This window comes from Cajanus cajan, chromosome 7 (assembly GCF_000230855.2).
Source record: "Cajanus cajan strain Asha chromosome 7, NIPB_CcT2T_4, whole genome shotgun sequence".
Taxonomy (NCBI): Eukaryota; Viridiplantae; Streptophyta; class Magnoliopsida; order Fabales; family Fabaceae; genus Cajanus; species Cajanus cajan.
Window position 1 is genome coordinate 12,044,899 of NC_138523.1, and position 18,186 is coordinate 12,063,084.

Below are 18,186 nucleotides of genomic sequence, written 5' to 3' on the forward strand. Positions count from 1 at the left end.
TCATACTTTAGTTTAAGAGCGTCCCATAACTCTAAAGCAGTTTTTGTATGACAAAATATTTTATAAATATTATCAGATAAAGCATTCAAAATACGACCATGACACAAAACATCTTTATTATTATAAGTATCATCAGAAGAACTTGCTTCAACCAAGGCACAATCAAAACATTTTTCAGATTTATCATTTTAAATAACAGAAAATAAACTCAACTCTGTAAACCAAAATTCCATCTGTTGTTGCCAACATAAAAAATTTCACCATTAAATTTTTCTGGCTTACTACTCAAAGACTTTAAAATATCCATAACAGACATGTTAATATTGAACAATAAAAGAAATTTTCTCTCTAAGATTGTTAGACATAAATTTAATAGAGTACAAAAAAATAAACATTTAGATTTATCAATAAGACCAATATCAACAACACAATGAATACTATAAAATTAAAAACAAAATAATCAGTAACAACTAATAAAACACAAAGAATAAATTAAAATATTAAATAATAAGATTAGAGTAACCTAGGTTGAAGCACGCAGAGTGCTATCTTTAGAGAGAAAACGCCTCCACTACACTAGTAATTTTGAGTCGTATAGTGCGCTCCTCTCCCAAGATACGTCAACCCGTTAGACCATTTGCGTACAGCGAAAGATCCCCAAACCAAAGAACACAACTTCAAAAAATATATTTTGGTAGTAGAAATAATTTTGAGGGAAAGATAAATGAATTTGTTGTGTATAAATATTTAATTTAAAATTTAAATTATTTTAGTTTTTGGAACGGTGGAATATAAAAAAATAAATAAATAAAATTAAATACTTAATTTAAAATTTAAATTATAAGATAATTTCTCAACAGCTTCAATAGAGAAGCAATCGGGAAGAGCTGCTATTGGAGGCGTGCTACGGGACTCGAATGGCCATATTTGTTTGCTTATGCAGTTGATATTAGAGTATGCTCTGTTCCTAGACAAAATTATGGGCCATTTACCTGGACATTTCTTTAGCCTAACAAATGGGTTTTAAGGAGATTATAGTTGAATCAAATTCAAAGGTAGCCATCAATTTACTCACAAGTGGTTGTAACCAGCTTCATCCATGCTCATATATTGTCCACTGCATTGACTTCTTTGAAAACAATGGTAGTCTGTTTATGTGGAAGCATTCTCTCCATGAAGGGAACCTTTTGTTGATGAATTGTCCAAGTTCAGCCACTTCTTAAATGGAAATGTGAAGCTTTTTGAATTTGTACCTTCTTTCTTATATTCCATTTTTTTTAGCAGATTTGTCTTTAACCATATTTCTGTGCAGTTTTTAAATTGCATTTTAAGTTAATCCCACTTTATCCCAACAAAAAATATTTATTTATTTTCTGTTATAAGATGACCCATATTTGAATGTGAGTGTAATAAATCTCTAATCTCTCTATGTATTTTACTTATTTTTTTTAAACAAATTTAGTTTTGATACATCGTCAATGTAATTTTTTTATAATCAATTAATTAAATATCACTTAAATAGATTTTTAATTAATTATTATAAAATTAATATTTTTTAATTATATAATAATCCATGATAAAAGAAACATTGTTAGATAATGTATTTTAATTATTTTCATTTAAAATAATTTAGTTTTTATATAGTATTAGAAGAAATATTTTTATATTATTAATAAATTAAAAAATATTTTAAATATAACCTTTGAGTATTTATTAAAAAATAATAATATTCAATTATTCAACTACTTTTGATTAAATAAATGTTTGAATCAAACACCGAAATAATTAATTTTCCTAACTAAAATATATTTAAATTCATCTAAATAAGACTTTGTCGTCAACTATATCCACACTACCATACCTGAATCAAATTGACCTTTTTCATCCCTGTTTTGCTTTTTTTTTTTTTTTTCTTTTTACGAACATATATGACAATAACATATTTTTATTTATTATGTACGCACAATAAAAGTACATCTCAATAAAATAGGTTTTTATTGTGTATTAAATCTCATATACACAACAATGAAATTTCATTTTCATCATGTATGATAAGTTGACATTCTTTATAGTACAATGAAGAATTATTTCCGTTGTAAAAATAAATTTCATCCATTATGTATTTCACTCGCATATGCATATATATACCTTAAAAGGGTAATATTGTCTTGAAAAATATAAATCAAATAAAAAATAAAAAATAAAATAATTAGAATATTGTTATAAAAGTAATATTATTTTAAAAAAATTCTGCTCATAAAATTATATTATCAATTTTATAAATATTATAGATTATAAATATAAATAAAATAAATACACCTTACGTAGTAAAGCCAAATACCGAAAAAGTCAGCGTCTGCGAATTGGATGGAGCAGTTCGCTAAGAACAACTTGAGATAAACATAGGCCGGCGGTGGAGGAAAAAAAACATAGCCTTATTATTATTAGCATATCCATCAATATTTTCAACTATTCTATACTTTTATTTAAAATAAATAGATAGATTATACATTGATTAAACGCATTTTGTTATTGATTATACAAAAAGCCATTATTATTAAACAAAATGACGTAATAATCCATGACAAATTTTAATTATGAACATTTAATAACTATGTATTTAGAATTATTTAAAGTTGAGAGCAGTGATTCATGGCAACAATTCATCTCAGTTGATCCACTTGATGCTATGAATCTACAACGCGACTGTGTTTTATCTTTTCAAAAAGCATTTAAAAAATAATTTATTTGTATTAACTTTGTGAAGGAATTTCAAGAAATAAATGATTACACCTATTTCGTATGATTATAATAAACCAAACTGCTAAAAAATAATAAGGGAAATAATTACGACTGCGTCACCGATTAAAAAAAAAAGGCCTGTGCTCGTTGATTTCTCTCTCTCCGACAATCGAATTCCAGAGAGAGAGAGAGAGAGAGGATTCATTGATTCAACCATTCCCACTGATACAACACACTAACACAGTTACCTGGTGGTAGTTCTAGTGAGAGAAAGTGAGAGAAAGAGAAAAAGAGAGAGAGAGAGAGAGAGGAATAGTAAAACAGAAACCTCGCAAAAACCAATGGCGAGTTTTAGGGTTTTGTGAACAGCTTGCGATGGAAATGCCTGCCAGAAGATCCAACTACTCGCTCCTCAGCCAAATTCCCGACGACCAGTTTTCCGGCCCCGCCGCGCCGTCCTCCTCCGGCGACGGGAAGAACGGCCGCGGCGGCAAGGCGGACCGCGCCTTCGACTGGGACCTCGTCGCCGATCACAGGGCGGCGCAGCAGGGGACCAACCGGATCGGAAACCTGTACTCCTCGATCGGCCTGCAGAGGCAGTCCAGCGGGAGCAGCTACGGCGAGAGCTCGCTCTCCGGCGGCGGCGACTTCTACGCTCCCACGCTGTCCACGGCGGCGGCCAGCGAGGTCGACGCCTTCGGCTACCTCCATGACGAGCGGAGCAAGTTCTCCGAGGCGCCGGCGAGGATCTCCGGCTCCTCCGGGAAGAGCTGGGCGCAGCAGACGGAGGAGAGTTATCAGCTGCAGCTTGCGCTCGCGCTGCGGTTGTCGTCGGACGCCACGTGCGCCGATGATCCCAATTTCCTCGATCCGGTGCCGGACGATTCGTCTATGCGGCTCTCGTCGTCCGCGGAGGCGGTTTCGCATAGGTTCTGGGTACGTTGATCGTTGTGCTTTTTTGTTTACGTGGCTCGGATTGGACTGTGGTTGTGAATTATGCTGATGGATTTTGCTGTGAGGTGTTTTTGAACTCGTGTGTTGATGAATTGATAGTGGAAGTGATTAGGGAGCGTGAGTGGACATAGGTGTAGTTTGACTCTGATAAGCCTGGTTAAGTGCAATGTAATGTAGCATGAGGTGAAGCTGCTGTCATTCTGTGATTGATATGTTTTTTTAAGGAACCGTTGAATTACATAGGTTTTGTAGTTGATCGATCAATCAAATTGTGGTTGATTATAAACTTTTAGAAGTTCATCCAGACTGGTTGGTCCTTCGCTGTGAGTGATTGGAGGAGTTGTATTATGAATTTCATGGTTCAGGATCACGTCTCGGCTAATCTCCACATGACACATAGTCAAGTATTATTAATTCTCTCTTTTAAATTGAAAAATTCAACTGCATGTTACATAGAGATTGTGTTTTGTTTATCTCCATGGTGGTTCCAGACTATCTAAAAATTTATCCTCTTATAGAATTGTGTTGTTTGTCTGAAAGGACGGTTGGGTTTTGAATTAAAGTGTTGAAGTCTAATGGGTATCAGGCTCCTTTTTTCTTTCTCTTCTACTCCCCTCCCCCTTGGCATCTGCTTCTTGGGAAAACTGTGTGCTGTTTTCTTTGAATTCTGGGCAGGGTATCTTCTCACTGTGTGTCTACCATATTTCGCATTCTTTAATAATTTTTCTCATTGTTGCACTGCATAAAAGTTCAATATTGGAAAATGTAATTAAGAATCTTCAAATTTTTAATTTATATTTTGGCATTATTGCTGGGGGAGCAGAATGTACTTGGTCATACTTGAGGAAATTGCTGCCAAGAAGTATAGTCATAATTTCTGAAGAGATGAAATTGAAACTTGATTCTTGGTTGTTGCATGAAATAAGTTTAATAGGAAAAATATCCCAGCACTCTTTATTCTACTCCATTTTTCTTTTTAATATTTTCTCTTGTTTTCCCTGAAAGTTGAGGGAGGAAACTGGAAGTTGTTTCATTATGACAGACGTGCTGCACTTATTTGTACATATGCAACCATTGATTTGGGTCTTGTTAATGTTGTGCACCAGGTGAATGGCTGCCTGTCATACTCTGACAAAATTCCAGATGGCTTTTACCTAATTCATGGGATGGATTCCTATGTCTGGACCGTATGCACTGATCTGCATGAAAATGGCCGAATTCCATCAGTTGATACACTGAAGTCTGTGAATCCCTGCATCATTTCTTCACTTGAAGTAGTTTTGGTGGATCGACGCAGTGACCCCAGCTTAAGAGATCTTCAAAATAGAGTTCATAGCATTTCTTGTAGCAGCATAACAACAACAGATGTTGTAGATCAGCTTTCGAAGCTGATTTGCAACCGTATGGGGTGAGCCTCCTTGGCATTCTTGGTTTGACCTATTTAACTTTTTGTTTGGTCGTGTAGTCTAACTGTGCTTTGTTGCTATAATAACAAGGGGTTCAGCTTCTATTGGGGAAGATAATTTTTTTTCCATCTGGAGGGATTGCAGTAATGATCTGAAAGATTGCTTAGGATCTGTTGTTATTCCCATAGGTAGTCTATCTGTTGGCCTCTGCAGGCATCGTGCTGTATTATTCAAAGTAAGGCTCTACTTTTCTTTGGGAGGTTAAGGCTATGTTTATGCACGTTGACTTGTTTTTGTTTTCTGGTTCAGTGCAGATATTTGTATTAAGTTGTTTTTTTTTTAAATGTCTTGCTTTATTTTCAATATTTTCAGGTATTGGCTGATGCCATCGATTTGCCATGTCGAATTGCAAAGGGCTGTAAATATTGCAAAAGGGATGATGCAGCATCTTGTCTTGTTCGATTTGGGCTTGAGAGGTATGTACTTTATTGCTAAGCAGTAGCAAATATATTTTTCTTTTTATTAATAGAGCTGCAATGTAAAAATTAGTTTCCATAAGTTATGATGACCATGGAAATGCAAAATTGTAAAAGGACATTATATAAGTGGTTAACATTCTGTGAACATTATGTATATTGACATTTTAAATATGTTTCTTAATAGTAATATTCCTGACACCTCTTATCTGACATAGGCTAATATTCTAATTACAGGGAATATCTTGTTGATTTAATTGGAAAGCCAGGAAGCTTATCCGAGCCTGATTCCTTGCTCAATGGTCCATCTTCCATCTCATTTTCTTCACCCTTGCGCTTTCCACGACTTAAACCAGCTGAACCTACCATTGATTTCAGGTCGCTGGCCAAACAGTATTTCTCAGACAATCTGTCTCTTGAGCTTGTCTTCGACAACAGTTCTGCAGGTGATATTCATACTTCCTAATAATTTATGATATTCTAAATCTGGGTGTGTGATATTGTTGTTTACACATGTCTTGAAAGATCTACTAATGGTCTGTTATTGCATTTATTAAGAATTTAATATCCAGGTGCCCCAGATTTTTATTTTTATTTTTTTTAATTCCCATTTTTTTTAATGAATGATGAAATCATTTGCTTTAAGCTAGTTACTCTCTGATAGGGGTTGAGGCTCAGGGTCAAGTATTGGACTTGTATCCAAAGGGGCCAAAGATTTTTAAGGTTCATGTTAGGAAAAAGAAAGTGGGTCCCTAGGCTTGGTTATCTGAGTTGGAAGAGTTAGTTGCTTACTGGCATAGAACCATAGATTCCGGATAAGGGGAAAGATTACAAGGAGTGGAGTGTAGGAAGTGAGGAGTTAGTTTTTGCAATTGCTTTTGGTGTGAATTGTAGGCAGCGAAGCTTACTTCTCCAAGGGGCAGGTTTCTGCTCTGGAGTATTTTTTGCTTGTAATAGCTTATTAAGCTGGTTTCAGAGAATAAAACTATCAGTTTCTGGTGTTTAACCTGTGGTTCCTAACACACTCCATAATTAATTTGCTTTCTACCAAATATGGTAGTTTGTTATACTACAGCTTTGTTATTTGAATTGAACTCTATCCATTTGTTGCTTTAATCAGTTTATAAGCACCAAGATATTAGATGACAGGTGTCTGTATTTTTGTCTCTTTCATACGTTCACTGTAATTAGTTGACAAGTAAATTTATTCTAAACTTGGAAATTGCAAGAATAGGGATGCCTACTGTCACTGAAAAATAAAAAGATCATGATTCTTCACTGATATTTGTGCTATATGATGATGTTCCATGTATGTTGTTGGGCTCTGTATTCTAGAATTGGGAGAACAGTTCCAAGTTACTTGGTCAAGTTTATTGAATATCATTATCAAATTCTGATTTATTGTGATGAACATGGGTTAATATCATTTAGTCTGTCTACAGAATGAAATTTGAGTGACTATATATTTGATTTTATGTTAGGTAGGTAGATTTGTGAGTAAGTCAACATCTGGAATATTGCTAAAACAAATGTTCTTTGAATAAATTTTCATGTTGCATTCTGGACAATAGTTGTAGATTTGCTTGTCATCTGGTATGCCAATATGTATGATAGTTATTTAAATTTTAAGTAGGTGCCTGTATAGGATAGCCTAAATTTTATATCACATGAGCTGTTTCTAATGAAGATTCTGGATTCTCCATTTCAGAACAGTTTGATGCGAAGTGCAAAGACAGGAATAACACTAGGCCAATTTCAACTGAGAGCAATAGAAGTTCTCACCTTCCTCTGCATCCCCAGGATTCTACTCCAGGCACACATGAACAAGGTTCTGAAACATATCTATCATGTAACCCTCCTCAGAACATTGTAGACTTGACAACTGTGGGAAAGTATCCACCGCCGATAAAGCATAAGCGTCCTGTTGGTATACCGACCCCGTTAGCATTTCCAAATACTAATGATGACATGATTGAGGGCAAGAGGTTTGTTGAAGGAAGTCAACTGATTCCTAACAAATCTACTCGAGAGCTTACCCTTGACATGGAGGATTTGGACATTCCGTGGAGTGATCTTGTTTTAAGAGAGAAAATAGGGTCAGGTATATCTCCTTTATAATTTGCAAACTTTTTTTAAGTTGTTGGGGACAAAATAGAGACATGCTATTGGAGAGAGAAAAGACAATATGAAAGTAAGATGAATATTTTCATTAGTAATGATAGTAGTAGAAAAGAAAACAAAAAAAGGAAGCCAGCTTATTAGTGCAACAATGCTCCCTATTCCATTTGCACATTTGACCTGGGGCTTTCATTAAATCACCAAATAAAACCATTCAAAATATCACATCCAACCACGTATCACACATACCACTGGAAAAATACCACAGCTAAATTTTTTTTCCTTGCTTCTACCAAACCTTCTGAAGTTAATCATCAAGATCTGATCCTAACTTAAATGAGTTCAGTATTTAATGAATTAGTAACATAAGTTGCCTCTTCTAGTGGCATGGTTTGTGTAATTAGTATTATTAGTCATTAAATTGAAAGTAACTTGTATTTCAGGTTCTTTTGGAACTGTGCATCGTGCTGAATGGAATGGCTCGGTAAGCCAATCTCTCTGTCTCCCTCTCTCTTAAATTGATGCTGTATAAAGCAGTCAGCATATGGTTATTTGAATTGTTTCTGTTAATGTTTTCAAATTGAGTTGCCCTTGCACATCAAAAGATGAAGAGCTTATTTGAAAAAAAATAATCCACCAAGAGAATTAAGATGTTTTGCTTATGGAACTATTTCCATCTAAAATTTTATTTTCTGTAAACAAATGGAGCCTAAAATAATGTTGCCAAAGTGGCATATGTTTTAGGCTTATGTTCTTTTGTCTTAGTTTTTTGTTCTTACATCCCTCAAAACATATCATCAATTGCAGGATGTTGCTGTGAAAATTTTGATGGAACAGGATTTTCATGCTGAGCGCTTTAAGGAATTCCTTAGGGAGGTATGCTCGACAGTTGATAGTCCTAGACTCCTAATTTGTGTGCTTTTCAGATATTTGCTTGCTTTTATTTGATCTGTGTTTTCTGTTCCCTTGGTAGGTTGCAATAATGAAACGTTTGCGGCATCCAAACATTGTTTTGTTTATGGGGGCAGTCACTCAGCCTCCTAACTTGTCAATTGTTACGGAATATTTATCAAGGTTGTATTCCTCTACCTGTTGTCATCTTTTTCCCTAAAATAGGGAAAAAATTCAAGGCTATAGGATTATAGGTTATTATGACCTTGAGATTGTAAGAGATTTTTTCCTAAGTGCAGGGGTAGCTTATATAGACTGTTGCATAGATCTGGTGCCAAGGAAGTGTTGGATGAGAGGCGTAGGCTTAGTATGGCTTATGATGTGGTATGTATTTAGAAAATAAAGTCTATTGTCTCTGGTTTTTATCAATTTTTGAATTGGTAATGTCGGAATCTTTGTATTCTTTGATTAACAATGTTTTATTTTATCATTTGCAGGCAAAGGGGATGAATTATCTACATAAACGTAATCCCCCAATTGTTCACAGAGATCTGAAATCTCCCAACCTTCTTGTTGACAAGAAATATACTGTGAAGGTAAGAATGAAGTCTTCTCCAGTATATCGAATACAGAGTCTTTAAGAGTTTCATATAAATTATTTGTCACCAATGACAGTATGATTCTACTTTTCTTGCAAATAGTCTTGCACCAATACAAGCCTATATAATTAGTCACCAATGTTCACATCTTTTTGTTCTAGCATAGCTTGAATGTAGTAAGATGTTATATTTGCTCAGGTGGCCAGAATACCTTGCTATCAATGTTTGATCTGGGGAGGGAGCAACCTTCTTCCCCCACCTGTTCCTTGGAATTTGCTCTTAATCCCAAAAGGAAAATGACACATCTAGCTTCCACATAGTGTATGACAGCTCTTTCTAGATTTTTTGGAGAGATGGAGCCACATGAATAAACTATTGATTTGATTGGTTTTTCTTTAAATAGTCATCGATACTTTTTTCCTGATACATTCTAGTAATACTTTGATATTTTAGTTTGATCTGGATCTTCAGTAAACTGGTGGAAGATTGAGTTTTTGCAAAACATGCTCTGTACTGATAGAGGTTTCAGCCTTCTGTTAGTATTGCTTGTTTTGATGCAAATTTGAAATGTTGTTGAAAAGCCATTTTTAATATGAAAACAACATTTTCTGTGTGTTGGTGAAAAAAATTGTGGAGGTTTTTTGGATGGGGAGGGTTGGGGGGAGTTGATCTGTATTGTTGGACATTAATGATTAATAGATGTTTTTCCCCCTCTAAATGATAATGCCTTCTTTATAGGTTTGTGATTTTGGGCTTTCACGTCTGAAGGCCAATACGTTTCTCTCATCCAAGTCAGCTGCTGGGACTGTAAGTTCACATTGCGTACAGATATATCTGTTCTGTACATCTTATGTTTCAGTAGTAAGTTTTGTAACTGCATATTTAATTTTCTCCTTTTCCTCCCTCAGCCTGAGTGGATGGCTCCAGAGGTTCTTCGCGACGAGCCATCAAATGAGAAGTCCGATATTTACAGCTTTGGTGTAATCTTATGGGAGCTTGCAACATTGCAACAACCCTGGGTTAATTTAAATCCAGCACAGGTTTGTTGTATAGCTATGATACATGATATTGCAGTCTATTTATGCTTAATACATCTTTAGTTCTATTATAATTATATTGTTTCAGCATTTATGAAACTTGTTAAGTGAATTATCATAAGAAAATGTGTGGCTGGGAATAGAAATCCAAAAATGATTGCAAGAAATGTATATTGGTTGAAGCATGTATTGGACAAGGCAAGCCAATGATGATGGGTGTATGGTTGAAGGTTTAAGGTTGTGGCTGAAATTTTTTTTTTTTTTTTTTTTGACTTTTTAGTTTTATCCTGTTTCACGGTGGTCAATCATTGATATATTATGCATGCTTTGGTTGCATGTGCAAATTTCATGCACATAGGTAGACCTTTGGCCCAAGTTTATTCTAAATGGAAGAGGAGTGGGCTTCCTGGAGTGAATAAAAAAGAATGGAATTCTAGTATAACACCAAAATGCAAGGGAGAGGAATGATAAAGTGACGGAATGAGAGGAGAGAGAGAGAGAGGCACTTGAGGTTTAAGGAGAGGTTTGGGTGTAGGGTTCTGCATACCTGCTGCATCTATGTGCAATTTTTTTTTTCTTCAGATGTTTTTTCTGTTTTTCAGTGTAATCAAGACTCCGCATTTTTACTTCACATATTAAAAGTTTTTACTTCATGTTTATTTATTTTACTTAAATATTAAAAAATGCTTATTTTCCTGTAGGTTGTGGCTGCTGTTGGCTTCAAGGGAAAACGGCTTGAGATCCCACGTGATGTGAATCCCCAAGTAGCTGCACTAATTGAGGCTTGCTGGGCCAGGTGAGTTCAGAAGCATCTGCCTTTATGTATTCCACTTCAGTATTGTCACAACTCAAAAAATTTTATTGATATACTTGGTTTATTGTAGTGAGCCTTGGAAACGACCTTCTTTTGCGAGTATTATGGATTCTTTGAGGCCATTGCTCAAACCCCCAACACCTCAACCTGGTCGTCCGAACATGCCACTAACCTGAATGGTTGGAACACCAAGTTGCTTTTCATGCACATATGACAGGATTTTATTGGTCTTGATGTCTAACAAGATTACACTGTTTTAGTTGTCCTAGGTACGTACCAAATTCCGTAATGATCTTCTTGCTAGCTCTAAATCTAGCTTGAACGTGGTTTCTCAATTTTTGGTTGTGCAATGGGTAAGGTGAATGAAGCGCACAGTTTTTTGTTAACTTTTTTATAAATCACGCTGAATTGCAGTTGCAACTGATCTTTTTATTTATTTATTTATCGTGTTGTCATTATTGTATTTGTGCCCCTGTTGATCATGTGTCTAACCACGTGGTCAAACTAATTCTTGGTTTATGTCTTTTGGTTGCAGTGTCAATTGTATATCTCTTTAATTCAGGTTTAAGAATACTGATTTCCAACGCAGGGCAAGGATACTCCACCTTTGTTGTTCCCACAAAATTGTTTGATTAGGTGATCTTGTAATTTTACCAAGAAATGTTTTATTTTTCTTTCATAATTTTGTATGTAAAAAAAATTCCCATTGTAATTACATTCAGTTAATGATAAGCAGCTTTGCCAGCGGTGTACACCTACATTTTTTGCCTGCTTGAATCCACTGACTCCATTAAGAGACTTTGGGTTTGTTTTGATAATTTTTTTTACAGTACACTATGGAGAAAAAAAAATAAGAGAAAGATGAAATAACCATCACTATAAACTAAAATAATTTAAATTTATACATAAATAAAAGAACATATTTTGGAGAAAATAATATGAGAAAAATTCTTTAAGTTAATTTTAGTTTCTAGAGAAGTTTATTTTATTTTAATTTTTTAGAAGTATTAATGAAAAAAAAAATTCAATAAGACCGAACTTATTCCATGGTTGGAATCTTACAAGCCAAATGGCCCCTCCAATCATTCCTTCTGACATGCAGGCAATTTTGGTATCTGTCGATCAGCTGCTCGTACAGGAATGAGCACCGTTTGTCTCGCATCAAACACGATTCATTGTACTTCCGCCACATTCTCCATTGTTACTTATAATTAATGGTTACCATTTTAGAATTTTTGAAAAATAAATGCATCCATAAATAGTATGATAAAAGGATTTATCTAAATGTTAAATTCATTTTACCCTAAATTGAAGCATATAAGAGATACATTTTAATGTGCACATAGCGCTTACATATGTTTTATCATTTGGGCATGAGAAAATTGATGTTCGAAGCTCAAACAACAAAACAAAAATAACTTTGACAGATACTGAGAGGAGAAAAAAATCCATCGAACAGCTAGAAGCGAGAGGGGATCAGGAACAGAAAGGAAGATATCAATGAGCCTCTTAAGTGTTTGTTTTCAAATCAGACTCTAATTACTCGCATCTTTTAGTAACGTATTCGAAGGTGGGGCACATAAATATTATTAACAAAAAATTAACGATTATCAAAATGATAAAAAAAAAGAAAAGAGTCCAAATAGTAGACGTATAGAAGATAAAATATTGAGTAAAAAGTACATTCGACCGATACATCAATTCTACCTCAACACTTTCTTTGTTTTCTAATCTACATCCTTATTTACGTTAGATTTTAATAAACTCGCATCGACATAAATCTTATATATTAGCAAAATTATAAAAATCGACGTTACTAATATGCATTTTATAATCAAAATTACGCTTATAGCAAAGAGAAAATATTAAATATTTTTTCTTTCAAAGGAAAGAACCGGAATCACTCCCCGTTCCAACGAGATCAAGAACTTCATTTAACCTTTCATTTATTGTCATTTTATTTACAGATACACTTCAATAAACTCCTTCCCTTACTTAAACCAGTCAAATCAACTAATGTAATAAAAAAAATAAAAAAAAAATCGCACACAACACAACAAGTATTACAAAAAAAACGGAACCATAAAAGTTGCCAGTTTGGCAGTTTGTATTTATTTTTGGTAACCACAATTATCATTTTGCAATAAAATAAAATCCGCGGGCCCAGTAAAAATCGGGAGAAAAAGACAAGATGTGCATGAAAAAGAAAAACCAAAAAGCAAGTTTAGGAGTGGGCGATTGGGTGTCACAGTTAGCTTAGGCATTAAGTATTTGACTTGACCAGCGACAAAAAAAAAGTAGTCGCTCTCACAGTGTCACAGTCTCACAGTGTCACTCACGACACAGAAACAGAAAAAGAGCAACAGTAGAAGCATGTGTGGGAAAAAAATATCTCCCTGGCACGCGGTCCCAACACAGAAAGCGAGAGAAGAAGCCACCCCCAGTTGCAAGTAACCAACGTAACTGCCAGGAAAGAAACTCGTCTCAATTAATCAAAGTCGGCACTCTCACCCTCACTGTGCAATGGCCCTCCCCTGCCACCGCCATAGCTCCACCTTCCACCGCCCTCACACGCTTTTAATATCGCACACGCTTTTCTCACCCCCCAAAGCCCCATCCCTCACGCTTCTCGCACTTCACAATGAACCCTAGCCGCGATCACTCTCCCAAACCGTTGGAGCTCAACCCCGTCCCGCCGTTTCTCTCCAAGACCTTCGACCTCGTCGATGACCCGACTCTCGACCCGATTATCTCCTGGGGCTCCGCCGGTTTCACCTTCGTCGTCTGGGACCCGCTGGAGTTCGCTAGAATCGTCTTGCCGCGCCATTTCAAGCACAACAACTTCTCCAGCTTCGTTCGCCAGCTCAATACTTATGTGGGTATCCTTTTGCTTTCGATTAGTTTAGTTTAAGCCACCAGTGCCTCATTTCATCTCTTTGTAACTGTTTTTTTTTTTTTTTATTTTTTTTTATTTTTATATGTAATGTATCCATCCTGTGTTTGTAATTTGGTTTTGTGGAGATAGGTTAATGGTTATGTTGTGTATGTATTTAGACTGGGCGAGTTGATGTATAAATTGAGAATGTATGTAAAGTTAAAATTTCGAGGCGTTTTTATTTAATGGCGTGTACTATGTACTGATTCTTAATTTTAAATTGGATGTTCCTCGGCTTCGTAACTTCGTATTGTTTCTTTGATTGGAAGACTTCTTTGAATGTGTGGGAGTTAGTCTCGTGTTTGTGCAGGGAGGTAGAATGAAGCTTACTTTAGTTTAAGCTTTACGGCCTTGTTTTGTTTACTGATTCTATTTTCTAATATTTGTTTGTGGCCTGATCACATTTGGAAGTGTTTGTCCCATGAGCATGTTTCTGTTTTCTATAAGTTTGTCTATTGCGAACGAATAGAGCATTTGAAGATAACAAAAAAAGATGGGAAAAATCTTCCTATTGTTTTGGAAACAATTTGCCATGTTAAGACTATTTTGAAAAGCAGTTAGTTATATGGTTTTATTGCGGTTAGAGTCGGTTATTATTGCTGTTAGTTAGTCTTGGTTTTGTAATCAACATCTATAAATACTCTTTTTTGTATTCATTGAGTCAAATAATTTTTTTTTTTCACTTCTCTATTATCTTCTCTTTTCTCTGTTACTATTTTTACATGGTATCAGGAGCGAGAATCGATCTATCATGGCTTCCACGTTTGTTCTTCATACATGTCATAATTTAATAGATTTTGGATGAGAAATTTATTGCTAAGTAGCATGAAATTGGTTTAGAAAACTGTGTTTAAAATGAAAAATGAGAAGAGAATCAAACAAGCCCTAAGTCTCTTGTTTTTGTATTTTTTCATTTGTAAGGCAGAGTTAGTTTAATATTTTGGTCTGCTGAATCTGCTCATTATAATTACTATCTTGCGGTGTACTATTTGTTTTGAGTCGTGTCTTTTTGGGTTATGATTATTACTGCGTAAAAAGAATATGGTTCGGATGTATACTGATTGCTTTGTAGTTAGGATTGAGACTTGAGAGACTACTATTACCATTGGAAGTGGCAACAGGAGAAATATTCCCCCTCCTGTAGAAGGGATTTCATCTTTCACAGGTAGTACTCAGGGTTCTGTGAGGTGTTTGTGTCATCTTGACTTTTCCTTATGCCTATGTGAAGTTTGCTTTGAATTCAGAGATTGCATTCTCTATCTGCTCATAGTGGCTAAGTTTAGGTGTACCTAAACCACGTCTTGTTTTGCTTTGCTAATATTTCTTCCCTTCCCCCTCCTCCTCATTCTTGTCTTGGGGCCTTCTTCTGCTCCATTCGTTCTCAGGTAACTTGGTGTTTGTCTCCAGGGATTCCGCAAGATTGACGCGGACAAATGGGAGTTTTTCAATGAAGCTTTCCAACGAGGGAACAAGCACTTGCTGAAGAACATCCAAAGGCGCAGGTCATCTCAATCTCAGCAAGTTGGTAACTATATTGGAATTGGATCTTCTACTGATGCAGGGAAGTCTGGAGTTGAGGTTGAGATAGAAAGGCTGAGGAAAGAAAGGAGTATGTTAATGGACGAGCTGGTTGATTTGCAACAAGAACAACGAAGAACGGCTCACCATGCACTAGAAGTGAATCAAAGACTTCAAACTGCAGAACAAAGGCAGAAACAAATGCTTTCTTTTTTGGCCAAGTTGTTCCAAAACCCTGCCTTTTTAGCTCGGCTTAGGCATAAAAAGGAGCTAAAAGAAATAGATTCTCCAAGAATGGTACGGAAGTTTGTCAAGCAGCACCAACATGAAACAGGAACAGCAGAAACTCTCAAAGAAGGGCAAATAGTGAGGTACCAACCTGATTGGAGAATTATAGGCATGTCTTCTGAAACTCCAGAACTAAGTCCAGTTTCCATTGAACAGTCTCCTCACTACCTTTCACAGGGTTTGGCAGGAGAAATGAATGTAGGTGAAGATCTGGCTGCTCAAATTGAGAATATTGCACCAGTTGATTTGGCTGCTGTGCATGGGATCCCGCCATCTCAAGAAATGATTGGAGAAGGATCATCTAGTTTTGGACCTGAATATCCCCTTTTCAAAGGGAAAAGTGTTATGAACCCAAATCTAGAAGTTCCTCCCGATTTTGCTTCCCTCCCAGAGGTTTTGACCAAGGAGAAAGGCTTTCTAGATTTTTCTGCTCTTGGAATTGAAGGCATTGTCAAGCTTGAAGATATTTGGGACTGTGACCTCAATGTTAGTGGTGCTGCTTCAAGCTGTGGGAATGAGCTGTGGGACAATCCTATCAACTATGAAGTTCTTCCAGAATTTGGAGTCACAAGTGGTATGTCTGAGTCAGATATCTGGGATATTGGCTCTGGAAGTATGGGAATTGATAAGTGGCCAGCTGATGAACCTTCTCTTGGTGAAAAATATGGCCAAGCTGGTGAGCCTAACGAAGATAGGCCTAAGAATAATGATCCATAGGGCTTCATCTACTCCTGCATTTGTTGCCCTTGGGTACTAGCTATGTTTATGGTTCCTAGGGGTCATATTATTGAATAATTCGATTTATAAACAGTATTCATTAACCTGCTTTTATTCCTTATTATTCACTTCCTTTTTTTTTTATTCTGTTAGATTAATCCTTTAATTGTCCATATTTTTCCTTGTAAATTCTTATTGTGTAATTATTGGCAACTTCCATTCAAGTAAACCATACTTTTCCTTTCACCTGATGAATGATTCAAGTAAACATTCACAGGTGACAGGTCTATACCACATAACATAAGGCAGGTATCATCAAACCCCTATTTTGGAATTACTTTTCTTCCCAATGCCCTGCCTGTTGCCGGTAATCATGAATTCCAGACGAGGGATAAGGTATGCTGTTTAAATTAATTGGTTAATTTCCTGTTTTCTCTCCCTTTTCAATTTACATACTTCATTAAGAAATTATTGATTTAATGCTTCTCCTCAGTTTGTCATTTTACTTCTATTTACTTTATTATATTAATACTGTACACGACTATCGGGTCTGTTTAGTTTAGCTTTTGAGAATGTGAATAATATATACCATATATGTCCAAAAACAAAAAAACAGTGGGATGATATTTTAAAAGTGCATTGAAAGAATTGAATGTTTAAATATTTAGAAAAATTATATATCCTTCGAAATTTTTAATCGAAAGAATCTCCGAATTTTTAAAATTTAAAAGTATTGAAATTAAAGAAATGTTTTAAATAAAATTGTTGATAGGTGTGAATTGTTTATTGGTTCGGAGGATGATTCGGACAAATGATTTTGGAAGATATAACAAAACTCAAAGATTAAATACATTCTTATGTCATGAGCTTTTTTTTTTGTTTGTTTGTTTTTTTTCTTCTTCAAGAAAATCAGGTCCTAAGGCCTAAACTATAAAAAAAATTGTAATTTAGTTTTTTCTTCAATTTTTCTAATTATGTTTACGAAGTTTATGGTTTATTTATAATCGGTTAATTTTGGCACAATTTTTTTATTCTTTTGATCTCAAAGATCTAATTACAAAAATAAAAAATAAAAGAAAATTAAGGACTATTACAAATTCTATAATTTAGAGACCTATTTAAAAATCTTCAGAAGTTCAGGAATTAGAGGTATTATATTTGAACAAAAAGTAGTAATGAGATATATCCTACAAGCATCTTATAAATCTCCATTGAAGGTTTTTTTCTGTCTTAAAACTTAAAAGACCATTAACTCATATATATATATATATATATATATATATATAAAATAAAAAATTAATTTTATATAATAACTATAAATGATTATTTTATATTATTATTTGATAATAGTGCATTTAAGATTTTTTTTATGTAATTCAACTTTTTTATTTACTATATTTATTTTAAAATTGAATTTTACTATTTTTAAAATATATTATAAAAAATACACAAATAAGCTGCTGATGGAAATTTTACGAATTAGATTTATTGAGCTAATAAATAATATAAATGAAAAATATAATAGAGTTTAATATTTTTATCATCATGCTAAACTATGACATATTTATAATACACAAGTTATATCATCTACTTTGAAAAATAAATATCGGTGAATTTGTGATGTGTATTATATGCCAAAGTGGATGGTATAACTTAGATATTATGAATATATATCACATACTTTAGTATGA

General features: G+C 34.7%; 2 protein-coding genes across 4 annotated transcripts; both read left to right on the forward strand.

The window, feature by feature from the left end:
* The first annotated feature begins 2,823 nt into the window (after positions 1 to 2,823).
* On the forward strand, positions 2,824 to 11,795 carry LOC109814344 (serine/threonine-protein kinase CTR1). Of its 3 annotated transcripts, none has more exons than XM_083061080.1 (16): positions 2,824 to 3,678; positions 4,803 to 5,104; positions 5,193 to 5,337; positions 5,475 to 5,578; positions 5,816 to 6,024; positions 7,287 to 7,679; positions 8,140 to 8,180; positions 8,504 to 8,572; positions 8,670 to 8,770; positions 8,887 to 8,971; positions 9,085 to 9,183; positions 9,925 to 9,993; positions 10,095 to 10,226; positions 10,925 to 11,019; positions 11,108 to 11,395; positions 11,573 to 11,795. In XM_083061080.1, exons 1-15 carry the CDS (start codon positions 3,118 to 3,120, stop codon positions 11,211 to 11,213), a joined length of 2,511 nt encoding a protein of 836 aa, XP_082917206.1. In that variant the 5' UTR covers positions 2,824 to 3,117; the 3' UTR covers positions 11,214 to 11,395; positions 11,573 to 11,795. The 3 variants fall into 3 exon arrangements, with proteins under 3 accessions (XP_082917206.1, XP_082917207.1, XP_082917205.1); XM_083061081.1 differs by having other exon boundaries at positions 11,108 to 11,390; XM_083061079.1 differs by having other exon boundaries at positions 11,108 to 11,306.
* A 1,590-nt stretch (positions 11,796 to 13,385) lies between these two features.
* LOC109818866 (heat stress transcription factor A-3) lies at positions 13,386 to 16,619 on the forward strand. The gene is made up of 2 exons (XM_020384402.3): positions 13,386 to 13,912; positions 15,380 to 16,619. The coding sequence occupies exons 1-2, from the start codon at positions 13,679 to 13,681 to the stop codon at positions 16,493 to 16,495; spliced, it is 1,350 nt and encodes a 449-aa protein (XP_020239991.1). The 5' UTR covers positions 13,386 to 13,678; the 3' UTR covers positions 16,496 to 16,619.
* The last annotated feature ends 1,567 nt before the right edge of the window (positions 16,620 to 18,186 follow it).

Bases quoted from the DNA above. Each gene is read 5' to 3' on its own strand.
- LOC109814344 (XM_083061080.1), top strand. From the start codon at position 3,118: ATGGAAATGCCTGCCAGAAGATCCAACTACTCGCTCCTCAGCCAAATT. The intron at 5,579-5,815 runs GTATGTACTTTA...TTCTAATTACAG, and splicing joins GTTCGATTTGGGCTTGAGAG to GGAATATCTTGTTGATTTAA. The intron at 7,680-8,139 runs GTATATCTCCTT...CTTGTATTTCAG, and splicing joins AAGAGAGAAAATAGGGTCAG to GTTCTTTTGGAACTGTGCAT.
- LOC109818866 (XM_020384402.3), top strand. From the start codon at position 13,679: ATGAACCCTAGCCGCGATCACTCTCCCAAACCGTTGGAGCTCAACCCC. The intron at 13,913-15,379 runs GTGGGTATCCTT...GTTTGTCTCCAG, and splicing joins TTCGCCAGCTCAATACTTAT to GGATTCCGCAAGATTGACGC.